Below are 16,154 nucleotides of genomic sequence, written 5' to 3'. Positions count from 1 at the left end.
GAGCCCGAGTGCTACCACTACTGAAGCCTGCGCCCCTAGAGCCCGTGCTCCACAATAAGAGAAGGCACAACAATGAGAAGCCCGCACACCGCAATGAAGAGTAGCCCCCGCTCGCCACAACTAGAGAAAGCCCGTGTGCAGCAACGAAGACCCAATGCAGCCAAAAATAAAAACAAATAAATTAATTAATTAAAAAAAAAAAAAAAAGAACTACCATATGACCCAGCAATCCCTCTACTGGGCATATACCCTGAGAAAACCATATTTCAAAAAGAGTCATGTACCAAAATGTTCATTGCAGCTCTATTTACAATAGCCAGGACATGGAAGCAACCTAAGTGTCCATCAACAGATGAATGGATAAACAAGATGTGATACGTATATACAATGGAATATTACTCAGCCATAAAAAGAAACGAAATCGAGTTATTTGTAGTGAGGTGGATGGACCTAGAGTCTGTCATACAGGGTGAAGTAAGTCAGAAAGAGAAAAAGAAATACTGTATGCTAACAAACACATATATATGAAATCTAAAAAAAAAAAAAAAATGGTCATGAAGAACCTAGGGGCAAGACAGGAATAAAGACGCAGACCTACTAGAGAATGGACTTGAGGATACAGGGAGGGGGAAGGGTAAGCTGGGACAAAGTGAGAGAGTGGCATGGACATATATACACTACCAAATGTAAAATAGATAGCTAGTGGGAAGCAACCGCGTAGCACAGGGAGATCAGCTCGGTGCTTTGTGACCACCTGGAGGGGTGGAATGGGGAGAGTGAGAGGGAGGGAGATGCAAGAGGGAAGAGATATGGGAACATATGTATATGTATAACTGATTCACTTTGTTATAAAGCAGAAACTAACACACCATTGTAAAGCAATTATACTCCAATAAAGATGTTAAAAAAAAAAAAAAGACAGCATTTCTAAGGGCAATTTGGTTGCATCTTTCAAAAATTTAAGTAATTACACTTTTGAGCCAATAATTCCCTATCAAGACAGCTATCCTAGAGAAATATCTGTATGTGTGTCAAAGAGCTGCATAAAATCATATTCTTTGCAGACTGTTTGCATGGCAAAAGAAAAACACGGGATATAACCTAAATGTTTAAAACAGGAAATGGTCAAATAAGCTTTAGTATATTTTATACAGTAGACTATTAAGTACCATCTTAAAAGAAACAAATAAGTATATTGAAATGTCTACACTGTAAATGTCTATATTGTAATTTATTTAAAAGCAAGCTTCACACATTAAGGAAAGACAGAATTTTTTTAAAAAGACCCAAATAGAACTTTTAAAGATGAAAAATACAATTTCTGAGATTAAAAAATACATTGGGGCTTCCCTGGTGGCGCAGTGGTTGAGAATCTGCCTGCCAATGCAGGGGACACGCGTTCGAGCCCTGGTCTGGGAAGATCCCACATACCGCGGAGCAACTGGGCCCGTGAGCCACAGTTACTGAGCCTGCGTGTGTGGAGCCTGTGCTCCGCAACAAGAGAGGCCGCGATAGTGAGAGGCCCGCGCACCGCGATGAAGAGTGACCCCCACTTGCCGCAACTAGAGAAAGCCCTCGCACAGAAACGAGGACCCAACACAGCTAAAAATAAATATAAATGAATAAATAAATTTATTAAAAACAAAAAATACATTGGATGACTAAGTGCAACAGGGACCTTTGATTGGCCCCAGAAAGAGAAAAATGACATTAGTGGGAAAATTGGTGAAATTTGAATAAAGCCTTAGTTTAATTAATAGTGTTGTAAAAATACTAATTTCTTAGTTTTCGTAGATGCACTACATTTATATAAGGTGTTTACATTAGAGAAAGCTTGGTGAAGGGTATACAGGAAATCTATGTACTATCTTGGAATTCTCCAGCCAACCTAAAACATTTTAAAGGTTTTCTTCTAAAACAAAAATACATTGGATGGGATTAATGGCAGACCAGAGCTTACAGAAGAAAATATTGGTAAACTTGATGACATAGCAATAGAAACTATCTAGAATGAAACATAGAGGGGAAAAAACTGAAAAAGAAAAGAAAGAACTGGGAATTCCCTGGCGGTCCAGTGGTTAGGACTCCATGATCTCACTGCCGAAGGCCAGGGTTCAATCCCTGGTTGGGGAACTAAGATCCCACAAGCTGTGTGGTGCAACCGAAAAAAAAGAAAAAGAAAAAGAAAAGAAAGAGCAGAGCATCAGTGAGCTTTGGGAAAACTTCAAGTGCCCTAATATAAGTACAATATGAATCCCAAGAAAAGGAATGGTGGACAGAAAAAATAACATGAGAAAACAATGGTTGAAAAATTTTCAAATATGATGAAAACTACAAATCCACAGATCCAAAAATCTCAACAAGCTTCAAGCAGAAGAAACATGAAAACAACTACACCAAGGCATATCATAATCAAATTGCTTAAAACGAACGATAAAGAAAAATATTAAAAGCAGCCAAAGAAAAAGACACATTATGTAGAGGAACAAACATAAGAATGGAGGTAGATTTCTTGTTAGAAATAATGCAAGCTGGACAGTAGTGCAACATCTTTAAAATATGGAGGAGGGTGGGGGGAATACTGTCAGATCATATACTAAGCGAGACTACCTCTCAAAAATGAAGGCAAAATAAAAATGTTTTCAGACATACAAAAGCTGAGACACTTTATCACCAGTAGACCATACCTACAAGAATGTTAAAAGAATTCCTTCAGGTAAAAGAAAAGTGATACCAGAAAGAAGTCTAGATCTACACAAAGCAATTAAGAGTCCTGGAAGTGTAAAATATGTGAATAAATATAAAAGACTTTCTTCTCTAAATTTTAAACTTCTTTTAAAAATAGTTGACTATTTGAAGCAAAAGCAATAAGGTATTACAGGATATATAACATAAGTGGAATGAAAATATAGGACAACAATAGCTCAAAGCCCAAGAGGGGGGAAATAAAAGTGTACTGTTAAAAGGTTTACACTCTGTTGGTGAAGAGGTACAATATTAATTAAAGGTAAACTGATAGGTTATACTTAAAGCAACCACTAAAAATAAATAACTAGTATACCAATACAGGTGATAAAATGAAATCATAACGAATACTCAATTAATCCAAAAGAATACAGAACAAAATTAAAAATGGAAAAAATAACAGGTGGGGCAATAGAAAATAAACAGCAAGATGGAAGATTTAAACCCAACCATATTCATAGTCATTTTATTTTTTTTTAACTGGAGTATAGTTGTTTTGCAATGTTGTGTTAGTTTCTACTGTACAGTGGAGTTCCCTGTGCTACACAGCAGGTTCTCATTAGTTATCTATTTTATACATATTAGTGTATGTACGTCAATCCCAATCTCCCAATTCATCCCAACCCCTCTTTTCCCCCTTGGTATCCATGCGTTTGTTCTCTGCATCTTCCATAGTCATTTTAAATGTAAATGGTGTAAACAACCCAATTAAAAGGCAGAGTTGTCAGATTAAATTTTTAAAGACCCAAATCTATAGTAATAGCATATGAAGTAGATTTTAAAGAATATTAACAGTTATAAAGAGGATCATTTGAAAATGACAAAGGGGTCAATTCATCAAGAAGATGTAACAATAGTAAAAGTTCCTGTATCTAATGACAGAGCTTCAAACTACATGAAGCAAAAACTGACAAAGAGAAGAAGAAATAGACAAATCTCTAACTGCAGCCATAGATTTCATCACCTCTCCGTCAATAATTGAAAAAACAAGTAGAGAGAAAATGAGTAAAAATACAGAAGATTTGAACAACACTCTCAACCAAATTGACATAACTGATATTTATAGAACACTTTACCCGATAACAGCAGGATACACATTTTTTCAAAATGCATAGAAAACATTTATCATGGGGCAGGCAGGCCACCAGTAGGTCTCATCCCCTCCAACTCTGAGTCACAGAGGCTAAATTTATGGCTGGTGCAGCTGAGAAATTGGGGGCTCCCTTCCTCCCCTGAGTCTCCACTCATGGGGTGGAGGCTCTACCCCAGATGCAGCAGCCAGAGAATACTTGCTCCTATCTCACCCACCCCAGCTTTCAGGGCACTGGGAGAGACAAGTTGAGAAGACCAGAGGCTACTACCCCTCACTCAGCAGTGGCTCAGAGACTTAGTTCAGGGGAAGAGGCAGTCTATAAGAAGAGAATATTCCAAAGCTCTCCCTCAAAGGAACTGACGCTATTTGAAACAGTGAGGAGAAGTTAATCCTAAACGTGCTCTTGAAAACAGTGGACAATAATGCAAAGACTAATAACCCAATTTTAAAATGAGCAAAGGATCTGAATAACCATTTCTCCAAAAAAGATATATAAATGGCCAATAAGCACACGAAAAATGCTCAGCATCACTTGTCATCAAGAAAATGCAAACCACCATGAGATCACATCCACTAGGATGGCTATAACCAAAAAGGCAGATAATAACAAGTGTTGGTGAGGTTTCGGAGAAATTGGAACCCTCATACATTGCTGATGGAATGTGAAATGGTGCAGCCATTTTGGAAAACAGTCTGGTAATTCCTCAAAAGGTTAAGCATAGAGTTATCATATGACCCAGCAATTTCACTCTTAGGTATGTACCCAAGGGAAATGAAAACATATGTCCACACAAAAACTTGTACATGAACGTTCATAGCAGTATTATCCATAACAGTCAAAAAGTGGAAACTCAAATGTCCATCAAATGATGAATGCATAAATTAAAATATCCATTGCCATAGACAATGTTTGTGTCCCCCAAATATTCATATGTTGAAATCCTAATCCCTAATGTGATATTAGGAGGTGGGGCATTTGGGAGATGATTAAGTCATAAGGGTTGAGCCCTCATGAATGGGATTAGTGCCCTTATAAAATAGACCCCAGAAATGTAAACTGGTGCAGCCACTATGGAAAACAGTATGGAGGTTCCTCAAAAAACTAAAAACAGAGCTGCCATATGATCCTGCAATCCCACTCCTGGGCACATATCTGGAAAAAACTATAATTCAAAAAGATTCCAATGTTCATTGTAGCACAATTTACAATAGCCAAGATATGGAAATAACCCAAATGTCCACTGACAGATGATTGGATAAAGAAGATATGGTACATATATGTAATGGAATACTACTCAGCCATAAAAAAGAATGAAATAATGCCATTTGCAGCAACATGGATGGACCTAGAGATTATCATACTAAGAGAAGTAAGCCAGAAAGACAAACACCATATAATATCACTTATACGTGGAATCTAAAATATGACACAAATGAACTTATCTTCAAAACAGAAACAGACTCACAGACATAGAGAACAGACTTGTGGCTGCAAAGAGAGGGAGTGGTAGGGATGGAGTGGGAGCTTGGGATTAGCAGATACAAACTATTATATATATGAATAACTGAATCACTTTGCTGTACACCAGACACTAACACAACTTTGCTATACAGTAGAAATTAACACAACATTGTAAATCAACTATACTTCAATCAAATAAATTTTTAAAAAAAGAACGCCAAGAAAATAAGAGAATGCCAAAAAATAAAATTTAATTTAATTTAATTTAAATTAAATTAAATAGACCCCAGAGAGCTCCCTCACCCCTTCTGCCATGTGAGGACACAGCTAGAACACGGTAGTCCAAGAACCAGGAAGTGGGCTCTCACCAGACACCAAATCTACCTGAGCCTTGATTTTAAACTTCCCAGCCTCTAAAACTATGAAAAATTAATTTCTGTTCTTTATTAAGCTTCCCAGTCTATGGTATTCTGTTACAGCAGCCCAAATGGAAAAAGACATACATAACGTGGAATTTTATCTAGCAATTAAGAGAAATTCAGTACTGATACATGCTACAATATAGGTCAACCTTAAAAACATTATGCTATGTGAAAGAAACCAGTCACGAAGGGACACATATCATATGATTCCATTTATATAAAATGACCAGAATAGAATTATAGAGAGAGAAAGTAGATTAGTGGTTGCCTAGGGCCAGAGGAAGCTTGAGGGGAAACGGAGAGTCACTGTTAACGGGTACAGAGTTTCTCTTGGAAGTGATAAAAATGTGCTAAAACTGATTGTGATGATGGCTGCACAACTCTGTAAACATAATAAAAACTACTGAATTGTACACTTTAAATGGGGAAACGGTATGACATTTGAATTATAGCTCAATAAAGATGTTATTTTGGAAAAGAGCTATTGATACACACAACATGAATGACCCTCAAAATAATTACACTGAGTAAAGGAAGCCATTTTTTTTTAAAGGAAGCCATATTTTAAGAGAGTACATTCTGTATAGTCCCATGTATGTAAAATGCTAGAAAATGCAAGTGATCTATATTTACAGAAAGCAGGTCAGTGATGGCCTGCTTGGGGGAGGGAGGAATGGATTACCAAGGGGCGTGAGGAAACTTTGGGGATGACAGATAAACTCACAATCTTGATTGTGGTGATGGTTTCATGACTGTATACATATGTTAAAATTTATCAAATTATATGATTTAAATGTGTGCAGTTGTATATCACTTATCTTCAGTAAGACTGCAACAAAAGAGCCTGCTAAAAAGCCAACCTTACACATGATCACAAAATCTATTTCTATGTGTAGATATGCAGATATAAAAGACCAGAAAAGTACCTGATAGACATACATAAAACTAATAACACTGGTCACCTTTGGGGAGTGGGGAGGAGGGGACATGAAAACGGAGTGTCACTTTAACACTATATACTTCTGCATTCTATTTTTTACGAGAATGTTCTATATGTACAATTTGTACAAATAAATAAAAAGCTAATAAAATTACTTTTAATTTTAAAATAGTTAAAAATCCAACAGCAACAATACCCAGTTTCAAAATAAAAATTATCTTATTTGATAAAGATGTCCTTAAGCCCTCAGAGGCGTGGAGTCAGAAAACTAGAAGGAACCTCACGGAGAAACCACCACGATGACTGTTTTGAGGGCTGGGAAGAGGGGTGGGTGGAGGTGAGAGGCACCCAATCACTAACTGACCTGGGGTGACCTGCTTTGCATTGACTGAGGGACAAACGATTCAAGTGCAGACAAATCCAGGGCCATGCCTCTGCCTCATTAGGTGACCTGAGGCAGCTGCTTCACTCTCTAGGGCAGTTTTCCTGTCCATACAGTGAGGGTTGGTCAGGATGGCCTGTGAGGACACCCTTGCTCTGCTTTTCTGTAATTCTCTTTGTCTCTCCCTCCAGTTCCCTCCCCTGTTACACTCTTTCCAGATTTTGCATTTTCTTAAGATCCCTATGAGAGTTGAACCAAAACCTCTAACCCTCCTGGAAAGCAACTCTGCCTATCATTTGTTCACTTACTCATTCCTTTCTCTTTAAATGTATTCACCGAGGATTGCTTATGCATTGATTTAATTGTGCATCCATCCATTCATTCATGTATTGATCCTGTAAACATTCTCGGCCCGCACTGGCTGGGGACTGACCTGTGAGGGTGGATCCCTGGCCCTGAGCCACCTTCTCCAACTTTTCCACACCAATTAAGATTTCTAAGTAGACTCTGTGTAATTGGGTCTTTGGGACATCATCCCTGAAGCACCCCAAAGTTTCTAAGCTGGGCGCATTTCCTCTTCTCCCTCTAAATTGCCTTGGGGATGGTGCAGTCCCTTGGCGCAGGGAGCTTTGAAAGGTGCCTGCTTCCTGGGAGGCTGTCAGCTGGCATGGAGCTGGGAGCTGCCTAGGCCGGGCAGTCCCTGGCTGCCCATAGCAAACTATCGGGCACCCTGTTCAGCCTTGAGCCCACCAGAATTTCCTAATTCTACCAAACCTGACACATTTCAAAGAACTCTGCTGAATTCTAAGTACTTTGTCTACTTCCACCAAATTCTAAAAGCTCCACGTTAGTCTATCAAGTTGCAAACACTTCGCTGACTTCTACAAAAGCCTAGGCATGTCTTCTTAGCTTGGAAAGCTGAGTCAGTGTGAAACTCCGGGTCCTGCCCACCGGGGTTCCCTGGATAGAGGAGGCTCAGACCTGTTTCTTTGACCTGTTTTCTCCTAGTTCCAGACAGAGAAGGTTCCTGGTCTCTGCAACTTTTTCCGGGGAACAAGGTACATGGATCTGGAAGAGCCTGAAGGTAAGTGAAAAAATGGGGAAATGGGGGCAGAGGAAGAGGCTGGGAGTCAGGAGCCCCAGGGGAATTCCTGGAGCCTTGGCTTCCCCCTCTAACTCACTGTGCAGTGCTGGGCAAGCCTCTTTCCCTCTCTGAGCTTCACTTCCCCCATATATAACAAGGGAGTGGCCTTGCTGACCTGCAAGACCCCTCCCAGCTCGGCCATGTGTCATCCAGGCTAGGAACAGCTCGTATCTGGCAGCCAGTTGCTCACTCCCAAGTTGTCTTAGCCCCAGGAAGTGGCAGCAAGTCAGGAAGAAGTTGTCTGTGGCCAGGCTGGGGCCTTCAACTTGGCCTTCAGAATCTGGGTGAGGAGGGGAGAGGGGTGGCATCCCTGTGGGCTGGCTGGGGTAGGCAACAGGCAGGAAGTGGGTGAGAGAGGTGAGCACCATTCTGGAGGTGCAAACACAGGGCCCTGATGCACAAAGGACAGAGGGCTCAGGTGGCCTGGGAGAGGATAAAGGAAGGCTCCCCGGGAGAGGTAGCATTTGAACTGGTTTTCAGATAGCATTTGGCCCGAAGAGACCTGAAGGCAGGAAGGACACAGTGGGCTCTGCAGACGAAGCTTCCTGGCCCTGCTTTGGGAACCAGAGTCTGTCCCACAGCCTGCAGCCACACCCCTCCTCCTCCCCGCTTCCTGCAACTCCCCCCCCCACCCGCACTCCCCCATCCCCACTGCCCCACCCCCCAACCCCACAAGCCCCAGCCAGAGGAGAGAAGGCACAGCAGGAGGCTCAGATTCTCAGATTTTCAGCACTCAGGCCGGAAGGCAGACAAGGCACTGAGCAGGTCTGGTGACCATGTCCCTGCTCTGAGCTTTCTTTGTCCTCCTGGTTCATCCCCGGGCAGAGTTTGCTCCCGCCCTCCGGGCTGCTGCTTCTCTAGTGATACCTCCACAGCCCCTGCCTGGTCTCCACACACCTCCTCCCGGGGGAAGTCGTCCTGCCTGGTCCTCTGAAGCCCTGGCCACAGGTCCGAGGGTCTGCACTAACGGGGTGTGTGCATGTGTGTGTGTGTGTGTGAGAAAGAGAGAGCAAGAGTGAGTGTCTGCTGCACAGGTACATACGCTCAAGCCAATGACCGTACACATACACGCACGAGCCTGGTGTGGCGTATATACTCGCAGGAGAATGTGTGGGCCTGGCTGCCACGCAGGCGTGTGTACACACAGACAGGTGGGTGCGTTTGTGGGGACCTGCGTGGTGTATATATACTCGGACAGGGAGACGATCACTGCAGATGTTTGCCAGTGACTGTAGGGGACAACTTATGTGGTACGTGGAACCGTGCAAAGAGGCGGCTCTGGCCTGCCCCAGCCCTGGCACAGCGCCTGCTGCTACTGATACTCTGTCCAGGGAGGGTGCCTCTCCAGGAAGCCTGCCTCAGAGTTTCCCGGCCGAAACTTGAAGGGAGCTCACAGCTCACACTCCCCAAACCCACGACGTCTCTAGACACAGTCAAAGTGAGGCAAGACCTCCTATCTGTGGACCTGGGGCAAGGTCGGAGCTCTCCTTGCTGCAGAAAAGGCCCCTCAGCCCCTGAGGTAGGGACCAAAGCTCGGGACCCTGCATTCGTATGTGTGAGAGGAGCATCCACAGGGGCCCCCCAGCCTGGGCTTCGCGGGGTGGTGGAGGCCCAGGGATACCCAGAGAGACTCAATATCAGGAAGGATTTTGTGACCCTTCAAGTGGCCTGAAGGCACAAAGAAAAGAAGTTATGTCTAAGGGAGTAATGCGCTTCCTGTCACTAGAGGCGCGCAAACAGAAGCAGGATGAGGCTCGGGTGGGAACTGGAGAGGAGTTCTGCCTGGGAATGTTTGGGGTCCAGTGGCCTGGGGGCACACGTGTTCTCATTCGTTCCCCTAATGCTAGCACAATGCCTGGCATATGGTAGGAACCCAATCACTTCTTGATTCTGAAAAATGGGGGGACTAAGAGAAGGAAATCGTCTGCTACAAGGGAGGCGTTGACAGGAATTGGAGCTTAACCCAGACCCAGGCTTGGGCGGTGCATCCCAGGGTTTAGTGACATAGTGCCAAGTGCCCGAAACACCAAGGAAAGGTTAAGTCATGCTCCTTAGCTGGTGAGAAGATTAGGGGCAGGGTGGGGACTTGGGAGAAAGACGTCCATCCAGTGCGGTAAAAGACCAACCAAGATTTGGGGTTTGACAGAGGCAAACATCTGCTCTGAGCATGGTGCAGCTGTCATGCTGTTGGGAGGACTGGATTCTAGACTCGCCTTGCCAGGGATCTGCTGTGTGGCCTCAGTTTCCCTACCTGCACAATGGGAGCTCCAACGAGTTGACCTCTCAGGGAATATTCCACGCTGATGCCTAGGAGTTCATGAAGTCAAAGCAGCCCTGGCTCAGGTTCAGAGAAAATAGGAGGTTTGAGGCAGGGCCAAAAGATCTATCCAATTTTCGCTCAAAAACACACGATGGAGGCAGATTCTGAAGGTCAGTCCACACACAGTAGCTGATGAAGCAGGCCCTATGGGGGGACAGGTGGACAAGCGCTCTGGTAGGCTCAGGGGCCAGGAGCCCCTCCAGTGCGAGGCACAAGGTGTGCTTCATGCATGGAGACCAGAGCTGACCTGCAGAGACAAGTCAGATTTCTGCAGGCTGAGGGAGAAAGGAGGGCATCCCCAACAGTGGGAACAGTGTAAAGTAGCTCAGAGGCTTCCTGAAAGCCAGGAGGACCCTCAGAGACCACCTAGCCCAGTGATTCTCAAAGTGTGGTCCCTTGGCCAACAGCAGCAGCATCACTCAGACCTAATGAGTTAGAAATTCTGGGGATAGAGCCCAGAAATCTGTGTTTTAACAAACTTTCCAAGTGATTCTAAGATCTGAGGACCTTTGATCCAGCCCATTGCTTCCCAGACTATGTTGGTAGAATACTTATTTGCAGGAGGTTAATGGGTGTTCTGTAAAAGGAGGATCTATGGTCAAATAAGTTTGGGAATTACATACTCTACACTGCTTTCAGAAAGTCACAAATCACAGCGGGGCATTAAAGGCTCTGAGAAGTCCTGCAGTATATTATTTACTTTTGATTCACCCAATGTTGTTTCAAATTGATTTTTCAGATTGCCTACTAACATTTCCATTAAGACTCTTAGGGAAATTCTGATCCACATCAATCCTCATTTTTCACATGGATGAATCGCAGCCTAGAAGAATGGGGACTGCCCAAAGTCGCAGAGAGAGAGTGTGTCAGAGCTGGAAAAGACCCTAGCAATACACCTCATCCCTAAAGAGACTCTGTGGGCTCCCCGCCACCCTGCACCCTCTTTCCCTGCCTCCCAGCTGTGCCCCCCAGGGCCCTGCAGTATGGAGCTGGTCAACAGGACAGAGGTCTCTGAGTTCTTTCTGAAAGGATTTTCGGGCTACCCAGCCTTGGAGCACCTGCTCTTCCCTCTGTGCTCAGCCATGTACCTGGTGACCCTGCTGGGGAATACAGCCATCGTGGCAGTGAGCGTGCTGGACGTCCACCTGCACACGCCCATGTACTTCTTCCTGGGCAACCTCTCCATCCTGGATATCTGCTACACGTCCACCTTTGTGCCCCTGATGCTGGTCCACCTCCTGTCGGCCCAGAAGACCATCTCCTTTCTTGGCTGCGCAATGCAGATGTGTCTGAGCCTGTCCACGGGCTCCACAGAGTGTCTGCTGCTCGCCATCATGGCCTATGATCGCTACCTGGCCATCTGCCGGCCACTCAGGTACCCTGTGCTGATGACCCACCGGCTCTGCTTGCTGCTGGCGGGAGCGGCCTGGGTACTCTGTTTCTTCAAGTCAGTGACTGAGACAGTCATCGCCATGAGGCTGCCCTTCTGTGGCCACCGTGTGGTCAATCACTTCATCTGCGAAATCCTGGCAGTCCTGAAGCTGGCGTGCGGTGATGCGTCAGTCAACGAGGTCTTCCTGTGGGTGGGTGCCATCCTGCTGCTGCCCGTGCCCCTGGCGTTCATCTGCCTGTCCTACATGCTTATCCTGGCCACCATCCTGAGGGTGCCCTCAACCGCTGGACGCCACAAAGCCTTCTCCACCTGCTCGGCGCACCTGGCTGTGGTGCTGCTTTTCTATGGCACCGTCATCTTCATGTACATGAAACCCAGGAGCAAGGAGGCCCGCATCTCTGATGAGGTCTCCACGGTCCTCTATGCTGTGGTCACGCCCATGCTGAACCCCGTCATCTACAGCCTGAGGAACAAGGAAGTGAAGGAGGCCGCCAGGAAGGTGTGGGGCAGGAGATGGATCTCCAGGTGAGGGAGGCCGGGGCTCTGCAGGCTAGCAGGCCAGGCCTTCATTAGCCTACAGTGAGGGCTGAGGGTCTGGAATCTCCAGCCCAGAAACGCAGCACCAAGTCCCACTGATCCTGCCACAGAGGAGCTCACAGTCACCCCTCAGCTCCTCCCCCCGGCAGAGCCATGGGGCGCTCTCAGCATCACTGCCTGCATCTTTACACCAGCCTCCTGTCTGGCCTTAGGAGTTCAGTCTTGTTCCTCCCAATCTCTCCTCCAAGGGGCCTCCAGAGGGATGTTTTTGAAAAGTACATGTGATCCTGTCACTCTCCTGACTGAAACCCCTGGATGGCTCCCCAGAGCTGTCAGGATGAACTGTGAGGTCTTCAGTGGGGCATTCGAGGACCCCACAAGCTGGCCCTGACTAAACCCCCTCCCCGTCCTGTGCCCCACAGCCTCCTCCTGTCAGCCGCACACAGCAGCCGGGCGTGAGCCTCAGTGTTGCCCAGCACTGCCCAGCTCTGTGCCCTTGCTGGTTCTTTCCACAAGGCAGCCTCCATCCAGCACGCAGCTCCACGCGTAAAAGGACTGCCTGACCCTCAAGGCCCATCTTTTTATTCTTTAAATATAGTCGCATGTGATATACAGGAGGTTCTTGTTTTTCTGCTTTATATATAATAGTAATGTGTATCTGTTAATTCCACACTCCTAACTTATCCCTGCCCCCATCTCAAGGCCCATCTTGAATGCCACCTCCGCCAGGAAGCCTCCCCACTCTGCACCTCTCACCGCGCTCCTCCTGCTTTATTTTCAGTGTTACTGTAAGAGCGGGTAGTATCGGATTCCACTCTGTCCCAAGGTCCAGCCCGGCCCAACCCCAGGCCCTTAAATAAATAAATAGACCTCTTAGATAAATAGAAAACACGTCGATGTAGGGGTGACAATGGCAGAGCCTGGGGTCCTTCCCAAATCTGAGCAGAGCTGAGATGGAGCTCACAGATGACAGGCATGACCTACTGCCTTGGGAAGTGACAGTAGAGGCAGTGATGAGTCCCAGCATCCAAGACTTCCAGACCTGCCCAGCCACCGGGATACCAATCACTCCAAGCAGCTTAGGGCCTGGAGTCCCCTGTCTCCCTTTTAGCAGCAGTAGCTTCCGGGGCCTCCCTGCCCGGCATCCAGGCCTCACCTGGCCTTGGGGAGACTCTGCTCTACCTGTCTTCAGCCCACCCACTAAGACCCTGCCATAGCTACCTCTTCCTGGTGCTCAGCCTTTTCCCAGCTTTCCTCTCTGAGAGCTCAGTGAACACACAGAGGAAATGGACTCACATTCACAGAGCATCTCCATTCCCTGCCCCCTCTGGCCTCAGCGTCACCGTCCATGTGATGGGAGAGCTGAGCTTGATCTCAAGCAGCAGGCCAGCTCTCCTGCCCCCTGGCTGCAGGTAAGCACACTCCTTGCTTGAGCCCTCAGTTCCCCTCCAGTCCCTCTTCCTGTTTCCTTGGTTGGTCAGAACAGAGGCACAGAGGAGGGAAGCACAGCCCCGCAGCTCACAGCCTGACCAAGCCAGAGTGACCGCTGCCACTAAGACCTTCTGCTAGGCCTTTGATGCCACGACAGGGGTTAGGACTTTATCCTGTGGGCATTTGGGTTTAAAATCATACTTATCGATACTTTTAGAAAGGTCACTGATTAGATACCTTTCTTCACCCATGAAATTGTCGAAGAATTGTTTTTAACGTCTATTGTTAACTACGGTGCAATGAAGTAGGTAATGTCATACACTGCTGGTGGGGGCGGGAAGAAATTAATATGACCTTCCTGCCAAGTAAGCTGTGGGTATGAATCAAGAGACTTAAAAACGTCAGACCTTCTGACACAACACCTCTACTTCTAGGAATTAGTCTGAGAAAATTATTAGAGGTGCAAAGATTTATGTATAAGTATATATATATATATGGATATTAATCACAGCGTTATTTATGGTAACAAAAAATTGTAAGTATCTTAATGTCCAAGCATAGCAGAATGTTTAAATAAATCCTGGTGGAGCCCAATGATAGACTGTGACACAGCCATTAGAAATCCTATTTTTTGAAGGATATTTGATGATGGGAAATTCTCACACTGTAATTAACAGAAAAAGGCAGAACATATTATAATCCTAATTCTTTAAAGGTATTTTTCTTATGGATATATGAATAAGTATGTATGTAGAAAATTCTGGAAAATTAAGACAAAATGTGAACTAATAGTCGTTTCCTTTGGCTGATGGGGTTACAGATAAATAATGTCTTCTTAATTATTCTTTCCAATATTGTCCAATACTTCTAAAATGAACATCACTTTGAACTTAAAAATAATATTATTTTTGAGAAATGGAAGATCATGTGGCTCCAGAGTAGAGCACAGACGAGAAGGGCCCCAGGCTGAGGGCAGGAAGCGTGGAAGCTGGTGCCATAACCCAGGCACCCATGGGTGCCTGGGGCCTGACCCAGGTGGGCAGTCAGGCAGAGAGGGTGGAGCTGAGAAACCTTGGGGACATTCAGCTGATTGCAGAGGTGGCTGAGGGAGGGGGGACTGTGGGTTGGTGCCCGGGCTTCTGGCTTATTTGGGTGGATCGCGCTCCACCCTGAAAGAAACCCTGAGTTACGGGGAAGATGAAAGAATCAGGCTGGAGGGGTGGGAGGGCGGCGATGAGCTTGTTAGGACGCATTTGCGGGCAACCACGGGTGGCAAGACAGCCCCGTTCCCAAGCAGCTGGAAAATAAGTGGGGACAATCTTCCAATATATATTTTGACCTGTGTCCTTGACAAAAAAGAAAATTCCAAGAGACAAATCATAGTATAATGGGAAAATCTGCAACTGCTGCTGCATTATTTAAGGCTGTGTTTTAGTCCCTAAACTGTGTCAAGTTGTCATTCTTTATTGTGAAGGAAAGAGAAGGACATGGGAAGGGAAATGGAAAGGGGAACCTGCAGAAACTCATGCACCTGGCTCAACCCCTGACTTCATGGTCCCTCACAAGGGCTCGGGGTCTCACCCTGCACAGCAATTCACTTTCCTTAACCTTTCATGAGTGCAGGTCCCCACAGCACTCCTGGAAGGAGACACCCCATTTCCCAGCCCAGGACGCCCAGGCCAAGGGCAGGGGTCACAGCGCCCGAGCCTCAAGTCCAAGGGGCAGGGTTGCAATGAGACCTGGTCTTCAGATTCTCTGTCCAGTGTCTCTCCTGTGCCCTCCTCACCCAGCCAGGCCCTCCTGGAGAAGCACAGGGAATCTGAGGTCTCTGAAGCCCCATAGCTGCCAAATGTGCAAACTTGTGTAGTTGCAGAGTTTGAACTTTAAATCGGGCAGGGACTGAGAGGTCCCCAAAGGCAAGGAGCATGTGACCTGTCTACATGGCAAGGGACCAGGAGGCTGGGCCTCAGGGCCTCTCACCAGCCCATCCCAGCACAGTGTGTCTGCTGGTAATGAACTCAGTATTCCCTTGCTCTGCTCTCCCAAGCCTCAGGTCACCTCATGGGGCAGCTGCTTCAGCCACCTGCCTGCACTAATGCCACTGGGCCAATAGGTAGGAGGTAAGGAGAATCCATCTAGCATGTTGACTCTTCTCATGAACTTCTTTTTAAACATGCAAAGAACCAGAATATCTGCTTGGGGAAGGGAACATAATGATAGTAATAATATCAGCTACCACTGACTGAATACTTACCATGTGCCAAGCTCTGTGCTAAGAGCTTTCA

At 45.8% G+C, this 16,154-nt stretch overlaps 1 protein-coding gene across 1 annotated transcript; it reads left to right on the top strand.

Moving 5' to 3' along the window:
- Positions 1–1,649: 1,649 nt before the first annotated feature.
- LOC309633480 (olfactory receptor 13J1-like) lies at positions 1,650–14,974 on the top strand. Its single transcript, XM_082402357.1, has 2 exons — positions 1,650–8,128; positions 11,248–14,974. Exon 2 carries the CDS (start codon positions 11,492–11,494, stop codon positions 12,428–12,430), a length of 939 nt encoding a protein of 312 aa, XP_082258483.1. The 5' UTR covers positions 1,650–8,128; positions 11,248–11,491; the 3' UTR covers positions 12,431–14,974.
- Positions 14,975–16,154: the final 1,180 nt, after the last annotated feature.

This window comes from Balaenoptera borealis (genome assembly GCF_965194805.1).
Source record: "Balaenoptera borealis genome assembly, chromosome: 8".
Taxonomy (NCBI): domain Eukaryota; kingdom Metazoa; phylum Chordata; class Mammalia; order Artiodactyla; family Balaenopteridae; genus Balaenoptera; species Balaenoptera borealis.
The sequence above is the reverse complement of the archived record's forward strand: the minus strand, read 5'-3'. Positions and strand labels throughout refer to the sequence as shown.

Bases quoted from the DNA above. Each gene is read 5' to 3' on its own strand.
- LOC309633480 (XM_082402357.1), top strand. From the start codon at position 11,492: ATGGAGCTGGTCAACAGGACAGAGGTCTCTGAGTTCTTTCTGAAAGGA.